Raw genomic sequence first — 15,000 nt, forward strand, 5'->3', positions numbered from 1 at the left:
AAAGTGAAATTGAAAACTCTATTATAGTTTTCTATGTAATTTTTTCTTGTATTTATCATTGTTATCTTCTTTTTATGAAACACAATCTATACATTTGGATTGTTGTTCTTTTTTTAATTTTATGTTGTTCAGCTCACGCCAGAGTTGATGAGGAAAATGAACATTTGAATTTTGTTACTATCCATGTTAAATTAAAATAACTCAAAAAACACAAAGTATTTTAAAGTTGATTCTCACTAGAAATGGATGAGAAACTTCAGTGATTAATCGGGAGATTTCAGATCGTAATCTTGAGATCGGGAGATTCAATCCAAAATCTGAAGTATCCTGGATTATCCAGGAGAGAGAGATGACAGCCCTCAGGTTGAATCTGTGAGTGAAACCCAGGCAAGTGCTCCAACACTGCATCAACCCAGCCTCCTTAGGGGGTACAGTGTATTAGGGAGCTTTAGCAATGACATCGACAACAGCAACGAGATCATCATAACAAAACATAAATTTGTGTTATTGTAATCACTTAAATGTGACTCTTCCAAGCTTTTTAACATGACAATGGTGTGGTAGTCCCTTAAGAATGAAACTGATATAAGTCACGCTTAATTTTGGGGAGAAAATGAAAATTTATCTCCAAATGCTGAAGTCCTCCATAAAACCTGAAGTTTGGTTATCTCATGTTGTTGTTTTGCTGACGACGGCAAAGAAATGGACAAAAATGTAAAAACGCACATGCAGGGCGTGCAAAACTATTTTTTTTTTGCCCTCTAAATAAGCAAATTTTAGACATTCTCATTGCCATCGCCATTGTTGTTGCTAAAAGTCCCTATTTACATGAGACTGGGACAAGCTCAGACCGGTATGATGTTGTACTGGCATGAAATTTTTGCAGCTGTTTACATGGAACCGGGACGAAATGATACATGTATGTTTTGTCTAACAAATATAATAGCTGTCATCCCAAAGCATATTGGCTTGAAATTTCTGGTCCCAGACTGAGATTTGTTGTCATTTACATAAGAATGGTACAAACTTAGACCAGTACAACAATTTTTCGTCTTGGTACAACCGAGATGAAGTCAGACTGGTCTGGGTTCATTGCCAGGCTGGTCTTCCATAAATGCATAAAGAGAAATGCATGGAGGCTGATGTACAAACTCATGCTGGTCTGAATTCATCCTGGTCTCATGTAAATATACCCCTTAGAAATAAGTGGGCCTGGTCCTCTCTGTTAAGTTAGCACTTATTGTCAGCTTTGAATTTTAAATTTTTCTTTATTTGGTTGGCAGCACATGTGGGATCAAGAAAAGGAACATCTTCAAACATTTGAGCAGATTGTAGCTAACAACAGAGTTCGACCCACAGTTCTTATACCACTCTGGAATATTGCAGGATATCTATTAGGTAATAAGGGGACATTTCCCTTACGTTGTCAATATTGAAAGTTGTCCACAGAGGTCAGGAGTCTGCATTTTATCGAAAGGTGTGATAATGATCTTTACAATCAAGTAATAACCACTTCTAGAGAGTGAAACATGGTTGAGAGAAAAGAAAAAACCAATTGAAAATTGGACATAAGATGATGATAATGATAATGATAATGATAATGATAATAATAATGATGATGATGATGATGATGATGATGATAGTGATAATAATAATATTAATAAATACTTTATTTAAACTGCAATGTGATGGATCAGATGGTTCATTAGGCAACCATATGGACATGTATAATGTACATTAGGTAGAGCAATTTATATTCTATTGCACCATGGGTTAATTTAACCCATGGTGCAATAGAATACATTTATTACTTCACCTACATGTAATGTACATAGTTATTAAAAACAGTACTATAACAATTGATAACTAAACATACATTGTAAAATTAAGGTTAAATACTGTAATTACACTGTAAGTCCTTGAGTATCTATGATTGCTCTAACTTATCATTTTCAATAAGAAACTTATAAACTTTAGATCTGAATGTGTTTATGCCTTCCAGTTCCCTAATTTCCTTGGGTAACATGTCCAAGTCCCTTGCTGCTGAGAACTCAAAAGTCTTTTCACCAGTTGATGATTTGGCTAATATTGAAGAGTCTCTCAGGGACCTTCCATGTTGATTAATCCTTTTAGTTAGTTTACCCTGCAACTGTCTGGGACAGCTTACAATCTATGTTGTTTACAATTTTAAAAGTAAGGACAAAAATGTCTACAAGCGTAAAGCCACAGGATTCTTAACTTATCAGGTAAAACCTGTGAACAATATCTTCTATCTTTACTTTGTTCCGGTATATTTCATAGAGCCTGATTTTGCGGCTTTAATCCAGCTTTCCAGACAATTTTTTGGTGCCGTCCATCCACTCAATACAACCATAGTCAACGATATGAAGCATCGTGGCCATTTACAAGTTGTTGATTTTGCAGTCTGTCGAGCTTTCCAGACAATTTTTTGGTGCAGTCCATCCACACAATACAACCGTAGTCAAAGATAGGAAGCATAGTGGCCTTGTAGATCTTAAAAAGAACATCAGAACTGAGGAAACTTGACAATCTGTTTAAAAGTTTTAACTTAGGATAGTTATTTCTTGCAAATGTAATCTATATGAGATGACTAGCTTAATGAACTGTCACCCACTACCGCCAGATATTTGACATGTACGGATGAAACTTCCTTTAACTAGTGTTTTTCCCTGGGGGGGACTCCAATATGAAACAGATGGGGATGCTCGTCGTCTCGCTTAGTGGTGTAAATTTTGGATTTTGGTCTCGCTTAGGATGTTCCGGGCAAAGCGTCAATATTTTAAGCCGCCAAGGTCTCCTTTATGATTCCACGAAGAAACACAGAATTACACAAAGAGAAACAGAAGTCAAATTTTCTTTTTAACTTGTTGTTAGGGGTCAAAATTTCCTTAAGCCACGCCCAGATTAGTCTCCTTTAGGGGTCACAAGCATCCCTGTCTGTTCCATATGGGAGCCCCCCCCCCCCCGTGGTTTTTTTTATAGCAAGTAAATGTCCACTTCATGCACCATCTTTAATGCATGTTGTGTTCCAGCCTTACGGGTTACTGATTTGTCAGGGTGGGCCACCATTTCATTATGGGTTAATCAGGTATGAACATGAATTTTCACAAGATTGGAATTCATTCAGATGATATACTGCCATTTTTAGGGTGTGAAGAGTGGATTTAATACCGCGCCATCAGCAAACAGGGTGATGGATCCATTTATATTACAGTACTATCATTATTTTATAGTAAATAGAGAATAACGTTTACTCTCCATGCAACTACACGTATTGGTTGACAAGTCCTGGAGGAAAGTGTTCCTGTTAGGCCTGTAATGAGTTGGCATTAATTTCATGTCATTTCACACATCCAGGTGCAGGAACAGCATTGCTGGGAAAGGAAGCTGCGATGGCTTGCACAGTTGCAGTGGAGGAAACAATCAGTGAACATTATGATAAGCAAGTATTATCACTTCACTATAAAGCAATTGACTCATTAATAAATAATGTACTATTGTTAGTTGATAACTAACTTTGAACATTTAGTAATGCATGGCCTGTCTTGCAGAGAAAGCAGTAATGTCATGGTCGTCAAATATAATAGCAAATTAGAAGATCACAGTGTGTATGTTGTAGTACAATTTGTTCCTTTGGTACAATATTTTTCTGAACTGGTACAGAATATATTGAACTGGTACAAAATAGTTTGAACTGGTACAATTTTAATTGTATTGGTTTATTTTTATCAACTGTCTAAAAAAGGGATTTTCCTTTTTTTGGGGTGTAGTTGAAAAACAAGGGCGTGGTTTTTAGGGGGTCTAAAAAAAACATGTTATTTCTTTCTTTTCTTCTATTTTCCTACCCCCCCCCCCCCCTCATCTTCCCCATCACCTCTATCCCACCCCCCGTTGTTTCACAGTTCTATCCCCCCTTATTTTGCAGGTGACCCTCCTTGCATACCCTTATGCCCTCTCCTTCTATGACAGACTCTACACAGGATACTCAAGACTTTCTTTTTTACTCACCCGAACTTGAACTTGAACTCCCTACCTCTGGATCTGTTGTCCACTCTCTTATCCACTTGACCACACAAGCAGATCATGCAAACTTACCATGATACATGTAATTTATAATAATTGAAGATTTTAATATTCATCCCAGGCCACTCTCTGTCCAAATATTTTATTATTCATCCCAGACCACTTTCGGTCCAAACTTCAATTTATTCACATTTAGACTTCGCAAGTTTCGTTGGAAGAAAACAGCTCGACAATGCCTTGTGTATCACGGAATATTTTATCAATGATTAGATGACTTTAAGCAAAAGCAGAAGCGAAATACATCACGACTAACCATGTTTATCGAAGATCAATTTTACAATGAAGCAATGAATACTTGAAATTTCAAAGTGAAAAATCGAGTAGTGATTCGAGAGAAACGGAAGGCAAACTATCTCAGTCACAACTAAAGACATTGTGAAGAAAGAAATGGACATACCACCCAGGAAAACTGGGCTAAACTTCAGAATAACCTGCCACTTATTTGCATTTCATTGAATAAGAATAGGCTCTATTGTATGAAGTCTCGTTCTTCAAAAGATGCCGCATAGGGGAAACAATAGTGGTTAGCTGTGGCGGGGTATTCTGAAGTTGCTCCGAAAACTGCAAACACCTGACAGAAAAACTGTTATCCCAAAGAGTAAACTCTACGACACTCTAATCTTAGCACACCAAAGAACAGCACATAGAGGACGTCAAATCACAAGTAAATGGGAGAATGAAAACTATTCAGAAGTAAGCGTTTGACTTGTAAAGTTGTTCATAAGTTTATGTCCATTGCACGAACAGCAGAAGACTATCACCAGCAAACAAGAAAGCAAGCACAAAAACAACCGAAATTTAAGATTTCGGACATGGTGGCAATAAAAATAAACAAAGTAGACAAGATCAACCCTTTTCACCCCAATATGCTCTTGGGTCAAATCATCGAAATTGAAGAGTGGATATGTAAGAATTGTGACAGAGTATGGCAAAGTTAACACTCTGATCACACCCCCGCGATTCTATCCTTGTATTGCCGCTAATGTGAAACTAGATTTCTCTACCAAAACATCTTTTACAGCAGGATGCAAAAAAGCAAATGGGTTATAGATGAAAAACTGCTGATTGGTGCTAAGGTTCCCCTATACTACTCATTGAGATATCTTGATTTGGAAAAACAAAACAAGGCACTAATCTACAAGACACTAATCTCAAAATGCTATTTTATTAATTTAATGACAAAATTAAATAATTGTAAGATTTCTGCACTTTATTTCTTGTCTTCTTGAAACAGTGATATTAATTCATGTATTGCTGTTATAGTCTGCAAAATGAATTGTACACACGACATGATAAAACTAATCCAAACCAACAGAAGGACTGATACACTCATGGTAACTTGATGTTAAGCCAAGAAGCAATCCTTAGCCCTTGTCACCACATACACTAAATGAACAGACTTTAAAATAAATTTTTAATGTTTATGTTTAGTACATCATGACTGTAAATAAAAGCTAACCATTCTAGAACAAGTGTTTAGGCTTAAATTGTGTAAACTAGTGCTTAAAACCACTCATGTTATTCTTGGTCAAACCAGACTGTTAAGTATTTCCAACAAGTCTTGCTATTTCTGTCCTGCTCTGAATGCTCAGCAAACCTTATTTCAGTAACCTCTTGAACGTAAATGAATGGCAAACAGCTGTTATCAATGAAGTGTGTTCTTTGTGTTCAACAGACATTTAACTATTTTCACTGTTTTTGCACCAGTACAATTAAAATTGTACCAGTTCAATATATTCTGTACCAGTTCAAAAACAAATTGTACCAAAGTTCAAATTGAACTACAACATGTACATACAGTATAATATCATTCTAAAAGAAAATCATCATGATGATAACTTGCAAATTAATGAGAGTTTGGTAGGGACTGCTCTGCCTAAGTATTGTATACAAAGTTATACAATTTAAATTTTATCTTGACAGAGGTACCTTGATAAGAGGAAACCATCAAGATGTGATGACACATGTACATGTTGTACATTGTATAATTAGCATGTGATAGATAAATTATGCACAGTAGGTGATAATGGCATAATCTTATTTGTAATTTTTTTACTCCAGTCAGCTGAGAGAATTATTAACAGAAGGAGTGACTGATGAAAATAAGCAATTACTAGATGTAAGTGAATTAAAGGCTTTGATCATGCAGTAATCTAATAGTCTATTTTTGGAAGGGAACACATGCTAGGGAATCATATGTATTTTATGTGGCCGGCCAGCTTGGCTTCACGTGTGGTTTCGAACCATTATTCTTGATATTGTTGTATAGTTTACTAATCACATACATGTTCATAGCTACATGTATGTCTCAATGAATGAACTTGATTAGAAAGAGGTTTGGGTCATCCAGTGTTGTGACAAATAATATATTTTACAATTGTTCCTTCTTTTGAGTGAATTTTTCCACTGAATGTATATCTAGCAAAAAGAGACATGCTAATTGCACAATTTGTCATGATAATGGGAGCTCTGACTTGTCCATCTAGTCATCTTGAAAAAGGATATAATTTGAAGTGACAGAATTCCTCATGAAAATAATATTATTTTAACAAATTACTCCATGAGCAAAGAGGCAAAATTGGGTATAACCAGTAACCAATAAGCATGAATGGAATATTGTTTTCTTATAGTTTTATTAATTAAAATCTGAACGCTTGGACACTTGAAAATTAAAGCCAATCAGTTTCCATATTAGGTCATCTGGTATATGAGCTGATATTTGAGACTGAGCGAACCAATCAGAAAGCCGGAACTGCCATATCTGAGATCAAAAATTTAATAATAATATTTTAATCCATTGGTCACAAGTGGCCATGAATCTGTGCCTCTGGGTTCAGGTAACACTGAAGCAGCATCTGACGTGGCTGTGAAGACCGATGTGGGAATGACAGTCCTTTCCACAGCTTCTGGACTTCCAGTCACACTGTCTCTTTTTTGTTCTTGATATATTTTGTACCATGCCTTTTTTCGTCTGTAGCCATTGATTTTGGATTTTCTCCTCTCCCATTATGAAGTTGTTGTTCAGGGTTTGTCTTGTCCACAGTAGTGAGCAATCATGTGCAAGGTTTTCCCATTGCTCAAAGTCTCAAAGGGGTACTCTGACGAAAATCGAATCTTTCCTATCTAAGCCATTTTGAAACATAAAACAAGTAGTCTGCGTGAGAAGAAAAATGATGTTTACTATTTTCAAATATCTGTTTTTGTGCCAGAGATATTAACGTTTTTATAATTATGCAAGTTAGCCAAGTGATGACGTTCTTAACTCTCAACCCAGTTTTGTTCAAATATGATGAACAGAGATATCTCAGCCAATTTGTATCAGGAATTTTTGATTTTTTGCAGTAAGATTCGACTAAATGTTCTCCACAATATAAACTTAACAGTTCTGTTACCATGGCATCATACTGGGTTCCAGACCTCCCCCATATTAAAAGCTTTCCTGGTCACCTTTGGCATCCATTTTGATATTTGCTAACAGCACTTCATATGCATGATCCAGCTAGCATATAAATGTCAGCTTGAGTTTGTGGCCTTGTTTAACATTTTTCAAGCTGAAAATCACTAACATAGTGAAATCAAGTGGGTGAGGACTGGAAAAGAGTGAGTTGCCATGGGAACAGAGTTTTTTATAGCCATAGGTGTGTTTCTTGTAGAACTATTAGACTACCAAGTTTCAATGGTCTGCGCTGCAAATTGGCCAAGTTAGCTCTATTGATATACTCAATATAATATTGGGTTGATTGTATGACGTCATCACTCATCTCATTTGCATATTTTGCCCATTCTTCCAACTTCAATCTCTCCGGCACTAATGCAGATATTTGCAAACGGTAAATTGCGTTTTTGTTCTTTTATGGAATTCTATGGATACACTCAAAAAATCCAGGGGGAAAATTTGATCATAGTACCACTTTAAGTCTATCAAATGAATTGAATTTGCAATTCCTGTCTTTCTTGCACACATCTTTGAAACTTTGATGTTGACGACCATTATTGATCTTTTTCCAATGGCCAGTTCATCATAAATTGTAGCAGGTCTTTGGAAATCCTGCCATCTTTTATCTTGGAAACGTGACCAAGGCAGCACAGGTATCACTGCTGTAAAAAGGTGTAAATGCTTGGTATTCCAGCCATTGTGAGGACCTTGTTATTCCGTCTGTCTGACAACTTGTTGTGCAGCATATAAACCGAAGGTTACGTAGGTGGAAAGTGTTGAGCCTTTTTTCTTGCTTTGAGTACAAGGTCCGTGATTCACTTCCATACAAGAGGGTGCTTAGAACACATGCTTTGTAAATGGCCATTAATTTTCTGTTCTTGTGGTGAGTTTGTCATTGTCGGACACCCTCTTGGTCAGTTTAGCAGGAGTTGTGGTTGTGCAGCCGATGCGTCTGTTTGTTTCAGGATGGATGGAACAGCATCATTGACTATCCTGGGGATGGGGGTAGTGGCTGAGGGGTAGGAGGTGGGGGTAGGAGATGAAGGGTACCATAGCTGAAACAACCCAAACCTTTACAAAAATGCTAACAGTAAACCTTAGGCCTAAACATTACCTAAAGCATGATAGTGTTTATTTAGGCCTAAGGTTAGCATTTTTGTGGTCGGTAAAAGTTAAGAATGGCGGCTATTTGCCTATCATGTTTTTGTTATTCCTTATGAAGTTGCTCTTGCTTCCAACTGAAAGAACTAACAAAATTCTTAAGAGTAAGTATTTCGACCAACATGTCGGTAATGTGTCGACCAACGTGTTGGTAGTGTGTCGACCAACGTGACGGTTAAGTGTTGGCCGATGCATCGGTAGTGTGTTGGTGGTGTGTCGACCGACGCATTGGCCGACACGTTGGTCGGATCGGATTCTTAACTTTTACCATTTTTGTAAAGGTTTGGGTTGTTTCAGCTAATTGGTACTGGTACCTTTCACCCCCTACCCCCACCCCTGGAATGGTCATGCTGTGGATGGAATGATTGTCAGTCACTGTTGATATCGATTGTTGGTTGAGTTTTAGTGTCTTGGCTTAATTAATATAGTTGTTTTCTTCACGCTGTTATCTTTCATACAATGGTCATTCTGAAGTCTTTGTAGGCTTCAATGTGGGAAGCGGTTCCACGGTTTTGAAACTCTTAATTATTGTGAGCCACTAACGCAGCATCATCTGCAAAGAGCATTTCTCAGATGAGTGCCTCATGCCTCAAATCATTTGATTTGATTTGCATTAATAATCTAGTCTTCTAGCGCTGGAGCACTAATAAAAACTGTAAAACTGAAATCAACAAATTTTGTTGATTTCAGTTTTACAGTGTGGGGAATTCCTTTACTGAAAAATTATTGTGACATCACAATTAAAATGATTCTGAGCAAAAACGGCCTTTATCTCAGCCATTTGCCAAAAACTTGAGAAATGTTGGGCTGACTTTTTCAAGATTTAATACCCAAATGCAATCTGTTTCAATCTTGGTCCATTTGTGTCCGTCCGTGCTTCTCTTTCCTTTTGCTGTATTTCTTTTATGTTGTTCATCGGTTTTAAGTGGTTATTCCAATGCTTCATTCCTCTATTTGGGCATTTTTGGCATCATGAAATTACATCATTTTTTGTGACAAAGCCCCTTTAACTAGGAAAATACAGGTGTCTTTGACATCAAGGGATAACACTTTGGTCACTTGGTGTTTAGTTAATGAATGGTAGTTTTGAAGTACAAAAAAAGAAGGATTGATCTTTTGGTCATACTAGCACTTTAATAATGATGATGATGATGATGATGATGATGATAATAATACTTTACTCTTGATGGTTTATTCCCAACTGTAGACTATACAAAAGTTTCGAGATGAGGAGCTAGAGCACCTTCATATTGGAGAAGAGCATGACGCAGACAAAGTAATGTAACAGTTGTAATATTTCTGCACTGTTCAAAGTAATGTATCCTGCAGACAGCTGAAAAAGATCTCAGATGAGAGTAGGGGTCAAACAGAACCCAAATGTGGCAGTGTGCCGTGTTTTAAATGATGAAAGACCAGCCAATGGCCTTAAATTTGAGCATCAGGGATCCAGTTAAAACCAGGGATTTGTGCTTTTAAAGAGAGACACTCCTTTTGTTTGTTATGTTATGTTAAATTTACAAAATCACTCAAAATGTTTGCATTGTCCCATTTGTATTTTAGTGTAAATGTAAAATTAATAGTCAGATTATTGAACTGGACATTGAATTGGTTTATGTACTGTTAAAGAAACAAGCAGGAGTGGTTTATTGGTGACACCAAGTGGTTTAAGACCCGATAAAACATGACCTTGATACAGTAGTTTATTGCGTGTCCCTCTGGAGTCCGAACAAAGGTTTAAAATATGAGAGAACATTTTGCATACAAGATAAACAAGGTAATATGCTTTTTAGTGCATTATCAGTTTTTAAAGCTAATGCATGTTCACAACATTTTATTGGTAATCTGATAGGTTGTTTCATTTGTGACTTATTAATGAGTTTCCAAAGGTTTAGTTGTGGTTTATCATTACCAAAAATTAAGAACATTTGTCATCATCATGTGCATTATGCTTGCATACAGCACTGTAACATTTAGATATTGAACCTTCTCCTCTTGTTACATGTGTGTGTCACCAGAAGCTGCAGCTTGATGAAACTGCTATCATACAGTAATTGACTTTGTTTTGTTGACTTTTTTAATGGGGAAATAGTTTTTTTAACCCATTGACGAGAAAAAAATTGTCTGGCATAAGACAGAGTAAAACACTAAATCTGGCCAGTTTGAAAAAACTGGTTTGTTGTTTCCTTTGTAGGCACCTATGTATGAAACCTTATCAACAGTTATCCAAACAGGTTGCAAAGCGGCAATATGGTTATCAGAGAGGATATAAGATCAAGCCATGTATGTTGGCTGTCTTAATATTTGCATTCATGATGCTTTGCCAAGGATCAGCTGGCTCCTGTTACAAGAATTTTTGTGAGGACGCTAAATTAAAACATTAAAACAAGAATTGCCAAAAGGGTTGTATGAGCCAAGGTTTGGCCACTATTATACTAAAAACCTGTTCTCTCTCTAAGAGACTGTAAAGGAGAGGCAGACGATGTGAATACATTGTACAAATAAAGTTTATTCTTTCGATGTTACACCACGTATTTGATACAAATAAAAAAATGTACTGCAAGATATTTAGAGATCTTTTGTCGCTAAAAAAGCTGACATGCTCGCTGTGATCTATGGCCAAAAACCTTGTGTAGATATACAAAAATTAAATTCTCATAAGAAGAAATCAACTATACAAGTGTAAAAAAAATTATCACTCAAAAGACTTCACAGGTGTTCTAATCTACCGGTACGCTTCTGTTAATACAGCAGTATTATTTGTTTTTGTCCTTTCTGGCCTTTATGGTCAGTACCTTAAGCAAACCATTAGTTGCATACCAGGTAATTGTAACTGTGAACAGGCTCTTAAATAGGCCATTTTTGAAATATCAATATTCAGCTTGATAGTGAGGCAGAGAGGACAAAAACAGTAGAAACAAGTTGCAATGAATGTGAAAGATGTTATCATATCATCCACTTTCTTTTGTCTTTGTCCTCTAAATGTGTATATCGAAATTGGGCTATTGGACTTGGTTTCAAGTAAAGAGGCAAAACTGTGCCCCACAGCATACAGGTGTGCTCAAAAGGCCCGATAACTTTTAAGGCCCAAAAAGCCAATACTTATTGTGAAACTGTCATCTGCTTGCTTTAAAAAGCTGGTCTTTTAGTATGTTTTTAAGTTAACCAAAAGCAAAATAATAATTGTGAAAATTGCTGACTTAAAACCTCTCCTTTGAGGCTTGTTAACTTAAGGTAATTTGTTATACAGACGGGTGGAATTTTGACACCAGAAAAGTTCAGACTTTTGAGTGCTTTGATGTACCAGTAAGAAGTTTGAGTTAGCAGCGACAACAACCACACACTTTGCCTCTTCTAACTTCATTCAAGGTCTGAAAGGAAATTTGAACTTGTAACAGTGACTTTACGATTTCCATTTTATATGCATATTGAAACAGTTGATTGCAAAAAGAGAAAGTTGTATTTGGAAAACCTGTTCGTACAGGTGCTATTAGTATTGCTCATCCCTCGTAATATCTGGCTAACCCATCAGTACAAAGAATTTATGGGCTTTCTAAGTCCTCAGGAAACCCAAGATCCATAACAATATCATGTCTTTGGATCTCCTTCAAGATGCTGACAAGCCTTTCAATGCAGCAAGAAGGATCTCTTTGTTCCCAAACAGAAAGAATGTAAGCCATTGGTGAAAAGTTAAGACTTCTGTGTGCTTTGTTTTCAATGGACTTTATTTCGTCAGCAGGAAAAACACCAAGATGCCCAGCAACATCTCGCCAGTTGTGACTTGCATATATAGTTCCATCCAGTTTTTCACAAATGTCCTTCCGCAATGCAAAATCAGATATCACACATTTTGAAGTACTATTTTCTGCCGCACATTGCTTTCCCAATTCTGCACAATGACTCCATGGCTTCTGGAAATAGCACGAAAAGCACGTTGTCAAATAAATTTCTACAAGTTTGATTTTACATTCTGAAACTACCCTTTACTAAGCTGAGATACTCAAAAAACTAACAATTTTGAGGACAACATTAATTGCACATACATGAATAGGTTTCACAGTCAAACTACCCCTAAATCATGAATTACCCAACCATCTAAATTCAATAGGAATGTTACCGACCTCAACATAATTATCAATTTGAATAATATTTTTTACTGTGAGGTTATTAATTCTTGATTCTAAAAAATTCTGCATGACAAGTTTAGAGTGGAGATATTTTGTTGGTTAATTAATAATAATAATAATAATAATTATTATTATTATTATTATTAATTATTATTATTATTCTTATGCATTGTTACAGTGTAGCATCCTGGACCATACTTGTTGAGAACCAATAGTACCTCAGACTGTTGTGAAGTTTGGGTCGGGGGTTGAAGTTTGATCCCTTTTTCCTGATTTTGCAAGGTTTTGGGGTTGGCATTTATTGTATCACATACTGATCAGTGGCTTTTGTCCAAGACTAACCTTCAACTCAAAGTCTTCTGTGATGCCAAGATTGAATTTCTTGTTTACTGGACACTTTTCTCCTGCAGGGAGATTTTTCGGCTCCATGCAGACATATCCAACAAACTGGTCAGCTTTGGTGCCCAAATGTTGCAAATGAAACTCAATCACAAACCAAAACTGGTCAAGCTTCTCAATGATTTCATAGTCAACCTCCTGTTGGTGGAAATGCAGAGAAAAAGATTAATGGCCTAACAGTCATACAGGAAAGTAATTTGTGCAATATAAGACACCTCCTTCCATCATTTTCTGACAGTGTAATCCTTATAGTTTATCGAATAAATGACATAATTTCCAGACCTGGAGCAGTGTAAGAAGGCAAGAATTCTTGCAGCCCTGCCCCAATTAGTCTAGAATACAAGTAGTCTTTATAGCAAGTTATTATTTAAATTTTGTCAGTTTCTCTTGAGAGAATGCTGTTTTCCAATACATGTACTGTAGATAATGTTCCCACATAATTTATTAATGATAGCTCCTTTATAATAAACTAAGTAAAACAAAACTGCGACATGGCATTTATTATTTTGGTCATGACCTGCCTACTCTAATTTTTTGATTGTGAGTATGAGAGAGGGGAGGTAATCTGCAGGCATGCATGCATGATTGTATAGTTATTTTTTTCTCCAGCTAATCTCAGCTGTCCAGAATCCTCAATCCTTGAATCTGATTGGTTAATTGCAAGTGCTCCAGCGGCCCGTAATTTCCCATCCGAACCCTGAGTACGGGCCACTTCGAGATTTCCAACTTTAGCAACGTTTCAAGCCTTTTGTAACAGCATAAAAGTGTTGTAAACAATGTTATTTAATGTAATGTGAATGTGTGTTGCTTTGATTTGAAGCTCATTACTCAACTTTATTTCAAGCCGTGTGCTCAGGACTTTTTCATGAACATCAATTTCTGTCACGTAACAGACATTTTAGGCCCTTTCACAGCGATCCGGTAGGAAAAAATAAACACTTTATTTGCTCGATATTGGGTAATACTGTGCCTGTGGTCTTGAGTATGGACCAAGACCTCTGGCACAGTTTTTCCCAAATAATGGACCTCCCAGTCTGCAAATAACAAGATAATATATATTGAGTGACAATGTCACCTTTAACCCTTTCAATGCTAAGAGTGATACTTATAGATTTTACTCTGTCTAACATCAGGTGATTTTACTCATCAATGGGGACAGCTTCAGGGATTTTTTATGTGCAATTTAATGTTCATTATAAGTTTTTAAAAAATATTAAAAGATACATACATACCTGGTAGTCTTCACTGGTGACTTTAAACTGCTTACAGTCGTGTTTTAGTGAGATGATGATGTCTGAGGAGACGTTGAAAGGGAATGTCTGTACCAAGTGATAATTGCTGGCAATCTCTCTATCCTTCACTTTCTACGGGCAAATTTTTAGCAATCATAACGATTAATATTTGATATATGACTTAATGAATTTAGTCATCCCCTTCAAGGGGCATTTTAGGGAGGACAACAAGCAGATTTAGAAGAAAAGAGAACTTATAAAGTGCTACTATGATAAAAAAAAAATCACTTCCTTTTTTCCTTCCTAAATTTCGAAATTGAGCTTGCTTAACAATTGACTGGCACAATTTTGAGCTTTGATTTTTATCCAAAGACTATTTAATACTTTGAATGTAAGTTTTGGATTTCACGGTCCGCCATTGCTCACGTTCCAAACTCACTGATTGGACCTCAGAGGGTTGGAACTAGGGAAAAGTGATGTCATTTACTCACTAGCTTAAAATTTCAGCTTGTGAACATAGCTTATTACATATGCAAAACATGAG

The 15,000-nt window shown here is 36.4% G+C and overlaps 1 protein-coding gene and 1 pseudogene across 3 annotated transcripts in view; one reads left to right on the forward strand and one right to left on the reverse strand.

Annotated features, from left to right (window-relative positions):
* The window catches only part of LOC138060018 (5-demethoxyubiquinone hydroxylase, mitochondrial-like), a 16,400-nt gene extending 1,945 nt beyond the window's left edge, over nucleotides 1–14,455 (forward strand). The window contains exons 2-7 of one of the 3 annotated variants that reach the window (XM_068905695.1): nucleotides 1,284–1,398; nucleotides 3,379–3,467; nucleotides 6,170–6,223; nucleotides 9,909–9,977; nucleotides 10,893–10,981; nucleotides 13,236–14,455. In XM_068905695.1, coding sequence (XP_068761796.1) covers nucleotides 1,284–1,398; nucleotides 3,379–3,467; nucleotides 6,170–6,223; nucleotides 9,909–9,977; nucleotides 10,893–10,970 — 405 coding nt within the window. In that variant the 3' untranslated portion in view covers nucleotides 10,971–10,981; nucleotides 13,236–14,455. Of the gene's footprint in view, nucleotides 1–1,283; nucleotides 1,399–3,378; nucleotides 3,468–6,165; nucleotides 6,224–9,908; nucleotides 9,978–10,892; nucleotides 11,221–13,235 lie in introns of those variants that run through there. The other 2 variants (XM_068905694.1, XM_068905696.1) reach the window with 2 other exon arrangements.
* LOC138060019 (uncharacterized) overlaps nucleotides 11,188–15,000 on the reverse strand; it is a 13,662-nt pseudogene continuing 9,849 nt past the window's right edge.

Source organism: Montipora capricornis, chromosome 8 (genome assembly GCF_036669925.1).
Source record: "Montipora capricornis isolate CH-2021 chromosome 8, ASM3666992v2, whole genome shotgun sequence".
NCBI lineage: Eukaryota > Metazoa > Cnidaria > Anthozoa > Scleractinia > Acroporidae > Montipora > Montipora capricornis.